The 14,087-nt window shown below is 40.3% G+C and overlaps 1 protein-coding gene across 1 annotated transcript in view; it reads right to left on the reverse strand.

Annotated features, from left to right (window-relative positions):
- The window catches only part of LOC104271736 (putative bifunctional UDP-N-acetylglucosamine transferase and deubiquitinase ALG13), a gene marked incomplete at its 5' end in the record, with an annotated part of 23,393 nt that extends 9,581 nt beyond the window's left edge, over nucleotides 1-13,812 (reverse strand). The window contains 16 exons of the mRNA XM_009866511.1: nucleotides 417-543; nucleotides 2,582-2,738; nucleotides 2,957-3,070; nucleotides 3,238-3,317; nucleotides 3,420-3,472; nucleotides 4,183-4,310; nucleotides 5,066-5,166; nucleotides 6,050-6,114; nucleotides 7,283-7,391; nucleotides 7,998-8,073; nucleotides 8,999-9,179; nucleotides 9,525-9,606; nucleotides 11,352-11,424; nucleotides 12,261-12,307; nucleotides 13,030-13,080; nucleotides 13,729-13,812. Coding sequence (XP_009864813.1) covers nucleotides 417-543; nucleotides 2,582-2,738; nucleotides 2,957-3,070; nucleotides 3,238-3,317; nucleotides 3,420-3,472; nucleotides 4,183-4,310; nucleotides 5,066-5,166; nucleotides 6,050-6,114; nucleotides 7,283-7,391; nucleotides 7,998-8,073; nucleotides 8,999-9,179; nucleotides 9,525-9,606; nucleotides 11,352-11,424; nucleotides 12,261-12,307; nucleotides 13,030-13,080; nucleotides 13,729-13,812 — 1,528 coding nt within the window. The remainder of the gene's footprint in view (nucleotides 1-416; nucleotides 544-2,581; nucleotides 2,739-2,956; nucleotides 3,071-3,237; nucleotides 3,318-3,419; nucleotides 3,473-4,182; nucleotides 4,311-5,065; nucleotides 5,167-6,049; nucleotides 6,115-7,282; nucleotides 7,392-7,997; nucleotides 8,074-8,998; nucleotides 9,180-9,524; nucleotides 9,607-11,351; nucleotides 11,425-12,260; nucleotides 12,308-13,029; nucleotides 13,081-13,728) is intronic.
- Between the last annotated feature and the right edge of the window lie 275 nt (nucleotides 13,813-14,087).

The following is a 14,087-nucleotide window of genomic DNA, read 5'->3' on the forward strand; positions in this document are numbered from 1 at the left end:
CAGCAGGAAAAAAAAGAAAGCTTAAAGCCAAAGTTAACACAATCAGAATAATGAGCTGCTTGTTTTGTGCAGAAAAGGTAGAGAAACAATATATGCTCATTTTGTTATTCCACAAACTGTAAGGGCTGCCATTACCAAATTTACACCACACATCTCTAAGCAACAGTTTGGCTTGCTACAGATCTAAGCAATCACAAAGGTGACGGCACAGCAAGCTTCAACAGAAGTGACATGCTCTATCAGAGCAGACAAGAAAAATAACATGCTCACACGTTCATAATAAAAATAACAGTGCTCGCATGTTCAAAGTTCACAATAAATAGATATTTACGGGATATAAGGAACATACTTCAACAATCAAATGCACACTGAAGATCTAAACCCATCTTTTTGCCCACTAATCCTTTAAGACTCACCATTTTCACTTGTTTCTTCTTCCTCCTCTGAGGAATTTAGGGTCTGCTTGTTAGGCGGAACAGAGTTTGGGCCTCTCCTTGCTACCCAAAATCCTGCTGGACCATGGACAAGGGGAGCAGGGCTACTCTGGCTCTAAAAAGCACAAGTCACAAGTGTGCATTTAGAAAGAATTTAAAGCCTTTCCATGCTCTACACAAATACACACGGTAGAAACAGGCTGGCAGACCAAGCTTGCTGCAATCAAAACTTACTAGAATTACCATTTGTGTGTCTGTCCCCCTATGCACCTTGATTGCAGCAAAACAGCTGCAGACACGTTTTTCCTTTACCTTTTGTTCTACTTAGCATGCTTCAGGTAATTGATTTTTGAAGACCTACCACTGTCCTGTGCCATACAGTGACACTGCTCCCTCCCAGAACTTGGTCAGCTTCATCTCAAGCTCAAAGCAAGCTGAAAAGGAGTTAGCAAAACCCAGACAACAGCCAAGACTGCCACCCCCAACATAAATATACTCCTTTAGTCCTCATCCTGAAGCATTCCCACCACACCAACACCAGATCAGTTCATCCAGATACTCTAATCACGGAAAACAGTTCTTTTTAGTCACAGTTACTGAAACACACGGCAGATACAGTCTACACTAACTCGACCCACACATGCAAGTCTGCCTCTTTCAGAGAGCAGCACCCATCAAGGTTTCCCACAGGCCTCCTTTAACACTTCACATGCCCTTTTGTATTTGCAGAGAAGACAGTCCTTAGCTGCACCACAACATAAATGAGAAAGTTCTCTGAAGCAGGAATATAGGATTGAGATGCTCGAACAAAAGAAGTTGATTCACTCTTTTGTGATGGCTAAGGTGACACTCAAAATTCTCTTCAGAAGACATGGTGACTACGAGATCGATAAAGTGCTCAGAGAGGCTTGTAAGATTTCCAAGGCTGAAGCAGAGGTGGTAAGTCAGAAGATTCTCCCACCAGGCCTCTAGTAGGATGGCAGAGTTTTCAGTGAGATGCATCTTTCCCCAGGAAATGTTATATTCCTTTACTAAACAAGACAAGGAAGAAGAGACAGAGAAAAGGCTTTGGCATTGACAAGAACAAAGTCACGGAATGAACATGGAAAACTGTTCATCAGGGGCTGCAGGTATATAAACAGTGTGGCAATGTGGAGGAAAAGCTAGTAAGTTTATTGATTTCATGTTGAAGGGAAAAAAAAAAACCAAAAACACACAGGATAATCTGGTCTTACTCCTTGACACTCTTTGAAGAAAACCCTGAGGAAAGACTACAGATCTAGCACATAAGGAGGAATTTAAAAATTGTTGCTGCTGAAACAGCCCTGAGCAGATTCCCCCCCCTCATTTAAATTCAAGTCTAACATTTAAGTTCACTGCTTCAACAAAGTAAAAAAAAAAAAAAAATATTCAAAGCTACTAGTCTGTTTTTTAAAAAAAAAAAATCTGCTCCCCTATTCAGGCATCTAAGTATCAATTGATTTTTGTAACATAACCAGCTTTGTACTAGGCTTAGACCACAAACAACAAGATTTGAAGTTTAAGAATACACTGCACCACTTCATCTGCAACGTGACAGAAAGGCTGTTTTAAGAGAAGACTAAATTTTGAATTTTCTCCTGTTTCTGTAGCAGAAGTAGCTGTTTCAGGAACAACATACCAAAACTCTAAGTCCACAGGGACAATCCAGGCTACCGCTTTACAGCTTCTGAATCTCGTTACACAAATGATAAATTACAGGGTGGCAAACAAGTGAAAAGCTTTCTCTTACAATATTTGGAGCAAGACAGACATGAAAGGGATTTTTGTTGGTTTGTTTTCAAACTGCAACAGAAACTAGAAATCTTGCCTCTACTTGTATGAGAATATACTAAGAGAAAACAAGTGTTACCAGTGAGCAGAAGAAGAAGAACATGTAGAAAAACCAAGGGTTTCCACAGGTTTTAGCAAATCTAGAGTCGTTTCAGCCTTCCCTTCTTAAAACCACATTATCTGCTACAGCTTATTCCAAGAAAAAAAAACAAACAAACACCACTAAAAAACCCCCCAAAAAGTGGCCATACGTTTAGGTAAAGAAGTGCTGAGCATTCATACGGCTTCCCTCCCTGCCCCAAGAGGTTTTAACATATCCTTTGTTCATAACTTACTGGTAAAGTAGGAAAAGTAGAATCATCCTCTCCTTCAACATCATAGAAAGTTATAGTTTCTTCTGGTCCTTGAGGCTCCTCTCCGTTCCCTGGTACAAACCCATACTGACATTCCTTATTCACACACTGCATCTGACGGCGGCTACGGCTGTATGAGCTTTAAAAAATGAGAAAGGAGGTTAAGAATCACTACTATCTGGAGTTTCATCTTGGTTTCGCTGCTCAATTTCAACTCTGCTCTTTTTGGAGAGGTACAATAAACCCCACTGTTTAGCACCATGCCACTAACAGCCAACTTAGCCCTCCACACGCTGCCGTCCTCCCCACCCAACGCTTTTAGAGCAACGTTTTGTAAAGAGGTGTATGTTCACTTACCAGGACCTGCAGGAGAAATTGTCATAGCTCTGATAGCATCTCTTTCCTGGACTGGGGTAGAATGCTATTTGAGGGCCAACCATGTTGTGCCTGTTTATAAACCGGGTAGATCCCCTAAGTTTAAAGCGTAAAAGGTGCAATTACCAGGAAAGGCCTCTCAGATACAACACTCATTTGTAGTTTTACCTATTAAAGAACACAAACTCTCTACTAAATAGTCTGTAGCAAGAATGAATAGAAAACAAATGGATTATCTCAGACAGGTTTTCAAAGCTTCATACCTTGGCATCCCAAACCCACGGTTATGTCTCTGAGGATTCTGGGGACGATAGGGTTCGTAAGGTGCCATGTTTCCACCACTCTGTGAGCAGGGAACTGGAGGAGCGTGTCCTGAAGGAACACTGTGCTGTAGCCGAGGTGGAAGAACTGGCTGACCCCTGCTATAAGCCACAGTCATAAAAACTTCCTTTCCACGAACTTTCTTAAGCATTCTCTTCCGTGCTTTCATATCCATTTCTGCAGTTTCAGTTGAGGACAGAAAAGGAGAGATTTACACCTTCAAGAGCTGACTCCAGAGCTATGTTCCCTTTGTCATTTGAGAAAAGTCAGTATTTGGACACATGCAAAAGAGCGAGCCAACTGCCTATCTCAGAAAAAGTGCATTTTAAGTACGCAAACTTCATACCCTTATTCCGAAGGCTCAAGCAGGCATTTGAAAATATGAGCAGAATACAAGCATCTCACACGTGAATACCTTCCCAGCTTCAGCTGATCAACCTAGTACTCTCCATGTTAAAATTTCATTAGGAAGGCTGCATTTTTGGAATTAAAAAAAAATAAATCTCCAAATTAAACAAATAAGAGTCCATATTTAATTGACCGAGGAAGCCTGGTCCATCTACACATCTCTGATACAGTCAAATCAGACAAGCTTTTTGCTTCACAGACTCAGCCCTTATAGATTGTTCTCAAGTGCCAAATTCCTTTTCAGTTGTTTTGAGCAATACCAACTTTGCCAACTTTCAATGGATTTGCTCTTTTGCAGAGGCGAATTCATTCCTCTGCCTGAAGAATGGCTTTACATCAAACCCCTGCAGTGATCAAGTGTAGTATCACAGGCTGAATTAAGTTACCTGCTACAGCCAAAGATAGCTACTGTTAAAAGTGTTATGAGTGTGTCCCTCGCACCCCAAGGGAAGGAATCCTTGTGGAAACACTGTACAAACCTATTCCTGAGAAGTATCCACCTGCTATTTTCTGATAGGTTCCTCCTCTTCGGCTGGGAATCATATTCCAAGCAAGGACAGGTGCCACTTGTGTCACTGGTTTTAAGTTTGCCAAAGGAACTGTATGCCTACATGAAGAACACTGACGTTAGCAGTGCCACAAGGATGCACTGAGCGTAACTGCACATGAGCTGAAGCAACATTAAGATAGAATAGAAAAAAATATATACCTCACAAAAAGAACATAGCGAGCTTGTGGAAATAAATAAAAAAAAAATCTGTTTCTCCAACACCAAGCACACACTATCGTTCTTTATTAAAACAAGATAAGCTAGGATTTAACCTCCATACTACTGATTTCCTGGGTCAAGTCTTTGTTCTCTGCATTTGTATGCCTTCAGAGGAACACCTGACAACACAGAATTTTTGCGCTATGTCGTCAAGCTGAATTCTAAGTTTTAAGAAGGGTGAATGCTTTGAACAGCAAGGTGGAGAGACGGATTAGACTCACCAAAAGTGCCAATTGTTTAGTAATCCGGGTACAACATAAAAACTACAGAGAAATCAACAGCAGAGGGTAATTTGCTCTCCCAATTAAGCCCAAACTGCAAAGATGACTTTCACGTTCCAGAGAAGAAAGCAGCAAGATTGCACAGAAAGCATTACAATAATGATTTTGGTCATTAGAGATCCAAGAGAAAAAACTTCCTGCAACATCCTGCTTGAAGACGGATAGCAAGAAAGGAAGCAAAGCCTCGCTTTACATTTAAAAGCCTACGTTCTCTTTTCTTTTCAAAGTATGTTAACAATGTTACTTTAAGCATTTGTGAATATGCAACCTCAACCCAAAAGAGGTCAAAGGTGAAGTCGTCAGACTGCTTACTTTTCCGCCAGCTCCTCAACGAATACAGTCAACGTGTTGCCATCCCGTCCGACCTCCTGGATATGAGCATTGTAATACTTACCTCCAGGCTCCAGACGTACCTGGAGAGAGAACAAGGGAAGCTCTAAAAGAGCCAAACTGTCTCGGGGGATTCAGAATGCTGTCTGCAAACCGCTAATAGGAGCAGCCTTCACTACATTACTGGCCCAGGAGTCTCAAATACTTCTTCACAATAGCAGGCAAAATAAAGGGCACTGTACTAACTTCAGGGAGGAAGGAAACAACAAAAAAAGTTCTGTGAGTGACTGAGAGGTAAGAAGATACCTGCTTTCTAACTTTTTTTTATACATTGTGCCAAACAGATAAGTACCATTTAAGAACTTGCAGAGAACAGAAGATAAAACGGGAAATTGGAAAGAAAAGCTCTGCTCAGCTGAAAACAAGCCACTGAGTGGATCATCAGCGCTACCTCCACCATTGGAAAAAAAAATAGGCCCTCACCACACACAACATTTTAGTACAAAGAAAGCTGACCTTCCTTTCAACGTCTCCTGGCCAGATCATGCCACTCCTCCCTTTTCAGCTCTTCCATTTCTATTTTCTAAAACTATTTGCTACATTCCTGTTGAGAAGTGGAAGACAGTCCAGACTTGCTGCTTACCCCCAGTGAAAAATCTAGTAGACAACTACCTCAAATGCACACTCCGTGCATTCTGAGTGCTGTCTGGAACTTTCATGGTCATAGAGAGGATACTATTGGTTCACAAGGAATTTCTAAGCAGCTTCTCCTTCACACTACCCAATGTTTAAACACAGATTTTAGAAAGAAATGAAATTTAAAAAGAAAGTCAGATTAGTAACTACAAGGAAGAGAATGAGAAAAACCTTGGAAAATTCTACAAAGTCAAATGCTTTTATGGCTTACCATACTATGTTTAATTCAGTGTTAATAGTTTATCACAACTGTCTCCTTTGAGTACTAACCTGACACTTGTCTCCTAAATAGTACTGTCTCCCAGCAAACACCATGTAGTCAGTTTTTTGAAGCTCTAAAAATAAATGAATAAATAAAAAGGAAAAAAGCCTTTAAACTACTGGTCTTTCTTCACGTATCCTACAAGTACTTCATGACAGCATCCAACTACAAGTTATAGGACAATTAACTTTTTCCTGCACATATCTGAACATTCTCTATAGCAATGGTGAAATAACTGTCAAAGTTCTTATAATGGACCATAACCAGGCTAAGACAGAAGGGCAATATCTAGATAATGCAGTAAGTAGCACTACTACTTCAACACTACAGTGTCTTTTGTGATGAGTTAATCCTGTACTTAGTACCAATCCTGGTATCAAGAAGGCTGGATGCAAACTGTGTTGCCAGAATACTGGTGGCACTCGGCAAAAATGAAAGGTTATCCAGGAACAACCAACATTGCCTGAAGTCTCCTTGTTGCTAGATTCTAGATTTTTCTCCATTCTTTGCCTGGATTCTCTGCACATCAGTACTTTACATAGATAATTAGTTACCATACTCTGTTCCAAGAATTTTAATGATCCTCATTACTGCTTATGCAGTTGTGAAACACACAAGTTCCTCAGTAAGCAAAGCACCGCAAGACAGACATTAAATATCATTTATCTTTCTTGGTAACTTCTTGCTTTACACATCAGCCATAGTATATTCTAAAAAGCAGCAACCCATCCTAAACCACGAAGATCATAAAATCTCTTCAGAACATTAAAGCCCAGGAGAGCTGGGATACAAGAGAAAACCCATCTCATTTGACAGATCTCAATGCTAAGTTTTAGATGTTCATTATTACACAACTTTGTCACCAAAAATCACGTCTTAAAGGGCGGAAGTCCTTGCACACCTACAACAAAAACCTCTCAAATTTTAATGATTTCCAGTATGTCAGAATAGTAACAGAGTTCTATACTCCGCTTTGAGTCCTCGTATTGCCCATACTATAGCAAATAAGTAGCAGAGCCTGGATTTGTAGCAACTTTACCACCATTGTAGTGTGTCAGAAGCAGCGTATTTCACACTTGAAATAAAGCCAAGACAACAGCTATTAACAAGTACCTGGTGAGATAACCCATATCCTTCACATTTCAGCTGTGAAGAAACAGGTGACACAGGCCCCGGAATCATAAATTTAACATCAGCCTGGTACAGAAAGAGTTGTTTGGGTTTTCCCTTTTTGAAGATACCTTTTCTGCTGTCCAGCCAAACATCAAACTCCACGTTTCGATAGATCTCAGGGTCCAGTGCCTTCAACACTTTGTAAGGAACAGGCATCTTTGATGGATTTTCCAGAGGCTAAAAACAGAGTTTAGAGCATTAACAAGTGCATTTAGCATCTTCACCAGTCTCCATCCTGCTGGCATCTGCAGATCATTTTAAGATAACACACATCATTTTCCAAAATTTTCCTTTTTACTGTATTTGCTCAAAAACTAATGCTCAAAAACTAATGCTCAAGAATAGCGACGAGCTAACCAGACGAATGGCTTCAAAAGTTGGTGGGAATTTCAGTTATTATATCTGAAAATGGGTTTTTACAGAATTTCTAAAATTTTTCTGAAGAGATTTATACTGTGCTCAAAATAAAAACGAACCAATTTAAACAATTTCTGGGAGAAAAAAAAAAGAAAAGCAGACCGGAAAATATCTGCTAAACTCTATTTTTGAGGGGGAAAAAAAAATTAGCTCCAGAATAACGAGAGAAACTCAGAAGGGAAAAAGACTTATCAATTTAATAGAAATTCAAGGGCAAAATCAAAGGACAAGCAGATGGAAGAAATAAGCCATCCACTTCCAAAAAGGCGTTTTTAAAAAGAAGAAAAGAGGGTTTAGGCCTACAAAGGTTAACATCATACAACAACAAAAAAACCACCATACAGAATTCTTCCCTAACTGACAAACCTTTTCTTCTTCAATGCCTTGTTTGAACTTATCTTCCTGTAGACTGTCAGCATCATTGCCTTCCCAGTTGTCCACTCTAAGTAATTGAAAATAAGATTACAAAAGAGACAACATGTAATTCCTAGCCAAGATTAAAATCAACCAACTGTTCACACAATCTGAAAAAGCACCATGGTGCCATCACGTGGTAGATTTTGCCTTCACCACTAGCTCTGGCTGAGATGCAGCACAGAACAATCCTTTTTCTAGTTTCAAGAACGTGACTTTGACTTGTTCCAACAGCCACTCCTAATGAGGGCTCCTACTTGCGCTAAGAAAAGGATGAAGATGATCCCACTGACTGATTAAACTCTCACACTGTCAAGTCCAAGAGGACACCCTGTTCTAAGTCCTCTCAAACCAGCGCCATCTGCCCGCATTCAGGAATGGTCAGAAGCATCCCTCAAGCCTTCTTATTGACTCAAACAACATGGGCTAAGAGGGTTTCTGTAGGTGCATTCTGTTTGTTCTTCTCATCGCCAGTGATCCAACAGACTTGAATAACGCCATCATTTAATTGTCTATTTAGGGTACAATTCCATTTTTTAAGAAATAAAGCCAAATTCATTTTCTCAATACACTACCGCCGCTACAGAGCTACAGGGGCTTATAATGGTAACAGTTTCTCGTTAAAAAAAATAAAAATTCTTATGACATAAGGAACAATTTTATTTACAAATAAGCTGTCACTTCACAGAGTAACATGCAACTACATAATAGCCAGTAGCAGAGGATGTTCAGTTATGTGATGCTTCCCAGCTCCGAGGGAAGCACGCTCTCCCCCACAACACACTTCAGCTTTGTGTTTGTACCAGGTAACAGGTGGGGAAAAAAAAGGAGTTAATACTCCATAAACATTCAAAGAAACTTGGAAAAGTTGCCCTTTGCAAGATTTTTCAATGAGTTGGTTTTTTGTTTTTTTTTTGCTTCCCTTTTACCACACTCCCTTCCCAAATTACTACCTCTTTTCTGATGGATTTCGGGATACTTTTTCATGAAGACAATCAAAGTTTGCATCCTCACTTCCTACGGAGCCACTGCTTCTGTTCTTCTTGGATCCACTTCGAAACACCTCAACTGCAGATCTTAACTCTTCCTCATCCATGCCAAACACATCTTTGTACAGGATCTCATATAATACAGCTGAACAAACCAACACAACGCTCAAACCAAATTAAGACAACACCAGATTTCTTGCAATTTTCAAAGTAAGCACATCTTCAGATATCATCTACTGTTACAAGGCACTACTACATTAAATTCAATTACGAGGATTATAAAATAATTCAGGTGGGAAGAAGGGACCTCTGGAAGTAATTCAATCCAACATCCCACTTAACAGATAGAATAGTGAGTGTACATATATATCAATATACAAGAAATGAGCTTCCATCTCTCCTCCTCATCCATGAAAATCAAAACTAACACTGCCTATAAATATATGAAAACATATAATTGTCATCCACAGAAAAATGGTTTCAAGTTTACCCTGGCAAACAGCCGCATTTTCCTGGAATTGTTTTGTATACAGAGAGTCATAATGGCCATTGCCGGAACAGCACAGTAAAATCTGGGGAAATAAAAAAAAAAAGTGCTTTAAGGCCGGAACGATGCAAAATCTAGCTCTTTGTATTTGATATCCTATCTCAAGGCTATGTTATGCTTTCATTTGACAGTTGATATCAACTTATCAAGAAAATTATATATATTCGCAGTATGAAAAAGCTGTAGAATCAGCTTAAAACCAAACCCTAGGCAAAGTCTCTAAATAAGTTTGTCTATTCTACAAAGAAAAACTATGAACCTGTACATTGTGCTGTATTAAACATGAAACAAGAGCCTGTTTCCAGCTTAACCTCTGAAACTCCCAATTGCTCAAGAGGTAAAATAAATACAAGTTGTTAAATGCAGCAACCCCAAAATATACTGTCCAAATACCAAAGGCACATTTCATCTTCCCTGGCTGAGAGACTAGAAGAGCATCTAGTTCCCCAGCCCTCAACAAAGCTTTGCTATTAATAAGCAATAATATGCTGCCTTTTGAAAAGAGGGGCGCTTTTTGCAACATATACACCAATACACCAAATAAACCTATGTCATCAAATCCCATCTCAGCATGGGATTGCAGCCAACCACACCTGGCAGAAGCCCTTAGGCAGCTGTCAGCACATCGCCAGCAACGACGCTTCCCAGGGAAGCAGCAGGAGCTGGGATGCCAGGGCTCCAAATTCAGCATGCGCTACCTCTCCTGCCAATGCAAGCTCTCGTCTTATGGTGAGAATGAGCAAGCCCAGAAAGAGCTGCCGCTCATACACACAGCTTAATGACAGGCAGCTGCCAACACTTAATGAGAGCTCTGGTGGTAAAGCCTTCGAGGAAAAACACACATTCAGACCACACTGCTTGGTTTTTAAAGTTAGCTCAGTTTGGAATTAGATTAGGCTACACAGAAGTTATATAGAAAAAGAAAAAAGCACTTGTAAACAAAGTAATACCAACAGCTGCAGCAGCACCCATTTCGGAGCACACCAGCCACTTTGGTAAATAGAATAGCCCATACTGAAATTTATGCTGCAGCAGCCTCGCTGGCATCATGCCTGAGCTCGCCACAGAACTGCACAGGCACACATACACGACTGCAGAAGAAAAACAGGAGGGGTCAGATGGGAGGTAATAATACAGAGTATTTCTCCTTTATGTTCCTTCTTTTTGAATCTGACATTAATTCTTGTGTAGATAAACTGTTCCATTTGTATGTCACAAAATTTACTAATTTTAATCCATTCTGATTAAGCCCCTCTTTTCACAAAGAGAAACTGCACACCTCATCCAATTTCAGGAAGAGAAGCATTACAGGTGGTGGAGAATATCTCTTCACCAAGATGATAAATATATCTTGTTCTGCTCTTCAACTCAACCCAGATATTTTGTTCTACCCTGTCAGATCAGTCAAATTGCCACTGGGAAGTGTTTTTACCCAAAGAGATTTCAGACTATTCTTCTGTGTCCTATTCTTCTGAAGTGTTTCTGGAATTGCAATGTTACCTCTTCCTGCCAACATTAAACTTCTTTCCAATAATGAGCTGGAACAACAAAAAAGATTGGCAGGGGAACAGGACACAATCCATCCCTCAGATGGGAAGCAGAGCTACTATAATTGAGTTAACTGCAAATATTGTGCTTTTTTCCACAAGCTGGGGTTCTGTTCAGGTATGCAAGGGCACTGAAATTACAAAAGCTCAATTCCAGTGGCAAGTTTTTACAACTAAGCAGGGCTGAAGGCAACTAGGGGTAGGAAACTGACCCACTTCTCACCTTGTTTTCAAAACCATTGTCCGTAGCATAAGTGGGTGGCTTTCCAGGGTATCGGTAGAGAATAAAGTCCTGCCTATGAAAGCAGAAGAAAAACAAGACCTGAACGAGCACACTTTTAGTTGAACCATGTTATGAAGAAACCTGCAGGGAGCTTCTTAGAGAATTTGCTGTTGGGTCTACAGAAAAATCAAGTGGAATACTTTTCCTAATAAACGAATGCTACCATACAGCAATAGCTAGATGAGAAAACAACACCCATCTCAGGGGGAAAAGAAAAAAAAAACAACCAAAACTATGTGGGAACGACCATTGTGTTTAGTCACAGAACAGGCCAAGTACCTCTGCTTAGGACACGGTGCTCGGACACCAAGACAATTTGTGATTTAGTAACCTTGCAAAAAGGATCAGAGACTCGGTACAGGGAACTAGTAGCTCTTGTAAAACTTCAGTTTGTTCCTTTAGTACTGGAACAGGGTGAGACTGCAAAGGGAAAATTCTCCCTCCTACCAGCAGAGCATCAGACTGCCTGCTACAGGATAGCGGCTTTTTTAGCAAGGCAGCAACACCTGTGTAAGCTTATGTTACCTTTGAGATAAATACCACACAGTGTTTTCACTACACACAGCTTCCTGGGTTTTTCCCCATTTTCCATCTTTCAGTTACTAGAAGGAAACACCTGAGTGTTTAACATTAGCAAAAAGATAACAAAAAACATCCCTAGAAATTGACCCTCCCCTTAGCCCACGCTAGGAGAACAGGGACAGTAGCGGCATTTATCTACACGTTAAAGTATTTCATTAAGGTAGCTTTTCTTGCCATGTTTCATGCATTAATATCTCAGCAACAAATAAAAGGTTCCAAACACCATCAAGTCCAAAACAAAGTGAAATTAAGAAAAGAGACACTCACTTGTACATCACTGATAGAGCACTCATTTCCAGCTGGCCAGCATTTTCCTATGCAAGATTATGAGATTACATGAGATAGCAGAGCCATCTTCAACACTGAGAACTTTATTCTAGCTCTCTGGAGTATTAAAATACATAACCAAACTCAACAGTTTGTTAAAACAAACAATTAATGCATTGAGAGTTGAGGTATTAGGATTTCCAGGAAAAAAAAACAACAACTCACAAGAATCTGCAACACAGGATGGCCAGGATTATCGAGCTAAGTAAAACAGAGCTAGTTCTGGCAGCAACTCTTAAACACATTACTCAAGGTACATACTTTAGTTAAAAAACACTACGTTTGTTCCAGAGGCTGCTGCATTCACCATACTTATTAAAGTCTAAAGAAACAAAAATTTCAAATTCTAGTATTTGAACCTGAAAGTAAAGGAAAATACAAGGGAAATTACAAAGCCTGATAAGCATTTTACATCAGGTACACTCCACAAACTTCTTCTTCCTTCTTACAGAAGGATTGCAATTATGAATAAGGCCCACAATAGGTCTCAGCTTTACTGTCCAGTGAAGTAATGGTTTAAACATGTTAATATTCAGTGCAAACTCACAGTGCTATATATGCAAATGAGATCCCAGGACTAGGGTCTAATCTAAAAAAAAACCCCACACCCAAATTCAAACCAACACATCTTAAACCACCACCTAATTACTTTCCGGTTTTAGTCTCCTCAAATTTTATTATCTCTTGACAGGTATTAGATTTGTCTTACCTTTGGATCTCCTAGTCGCTCAAGATACTTCTCAAATGATCCTTCCACATACTTTCAATAAAAGAAAGAAGAAAACAAATAGAAAAACTTAGCCAGTTGGAAAGCCAAGTTAAACCTAAACACTACACCAGCACTTACTAGCTGCTGAATGGGAAGGGGGCAGAGGGCACAGACATGAAATTTCTGCTAATTTCTATAGTTTTGGGGTTCTGAAGGGCTGTAGGGTCTGACTGCACAAGCAACCACATGCAAAACCAACCAACCAAAAAACCCACAAAAATAACTACCTCCAAACCCATGACTTTATGCAACAATTAAGCTCAACATACACTGGAGTTTTACTACATCTTTTCATGTTCTTTACTTACTCCAAAATTCTACATCTTTCCTACCTATTAAATTCTGCAATGGGTGCTCCACAGAGAACATACTACCCAAAGTACTAACACTCTACTGGTTACTCGGGTATTAGTAACTTACTTCCAAGAACTTCAGAAACATAAAGGCAAATAAAACTTGCACAACCGCAATTCGAACAAGGAAAGCAAGCAATCACACTCCCATTTATTTTCTCTTACATGCATCAAGCCTGGCAAAAGACACATTTTTCAGTGCACATGTCTATGGTTAAACCACTCGTCCCTTTCCGTGTTACTTCTAAACTACACACACAAATCACCCAACACACACGTTACTTACAGAGTCAAACTTTTGCTGGTGTTGCCTCATAAACAGGACACAAGCTTTCCTAACGTCCGTGTGATGAATTTGAGATGAAAACAGCTGAAAAAAACCAAAAGTTATGGGGGGAATGGAGAAACCTGCAGAGTTTACGCTTCAGGTCTGGCTTGTTTTACTAATAAAGAGTTCACAGCACCACAACCCGCTTCGCAGAACGGGGCGGGGAGACCCTGCAGAGGGTCAGGGGCACTGAGGGCAGCCCCAGGGCCGCAGGAGGCTGCCAGCCCGCTGGATCTCACACCTCGCCGCAAACGGCCTCTCCCGCAACACCTCACTCCGGGCACCCTGCAGGGGTCTCCAGGAGCACCCCCGACACC

Source organism: Apaloderma vittatum, unplaced genomic scaffold (genome assembly GCF_000703405.1).
Source record: "Apaloderma vittatum isolate BGI_N311 unplaced genomic scaffold, ASM70340v1 scaffold1503, whole genome shotgun sequence".
NCBI classification, from domain to species: domain Eukaryota; kingdom Metazoa; phylum Chordata; class Aves; order Trogoniformes; family Trogonidae; genus Apaloderma; species Apaloderma vittatum.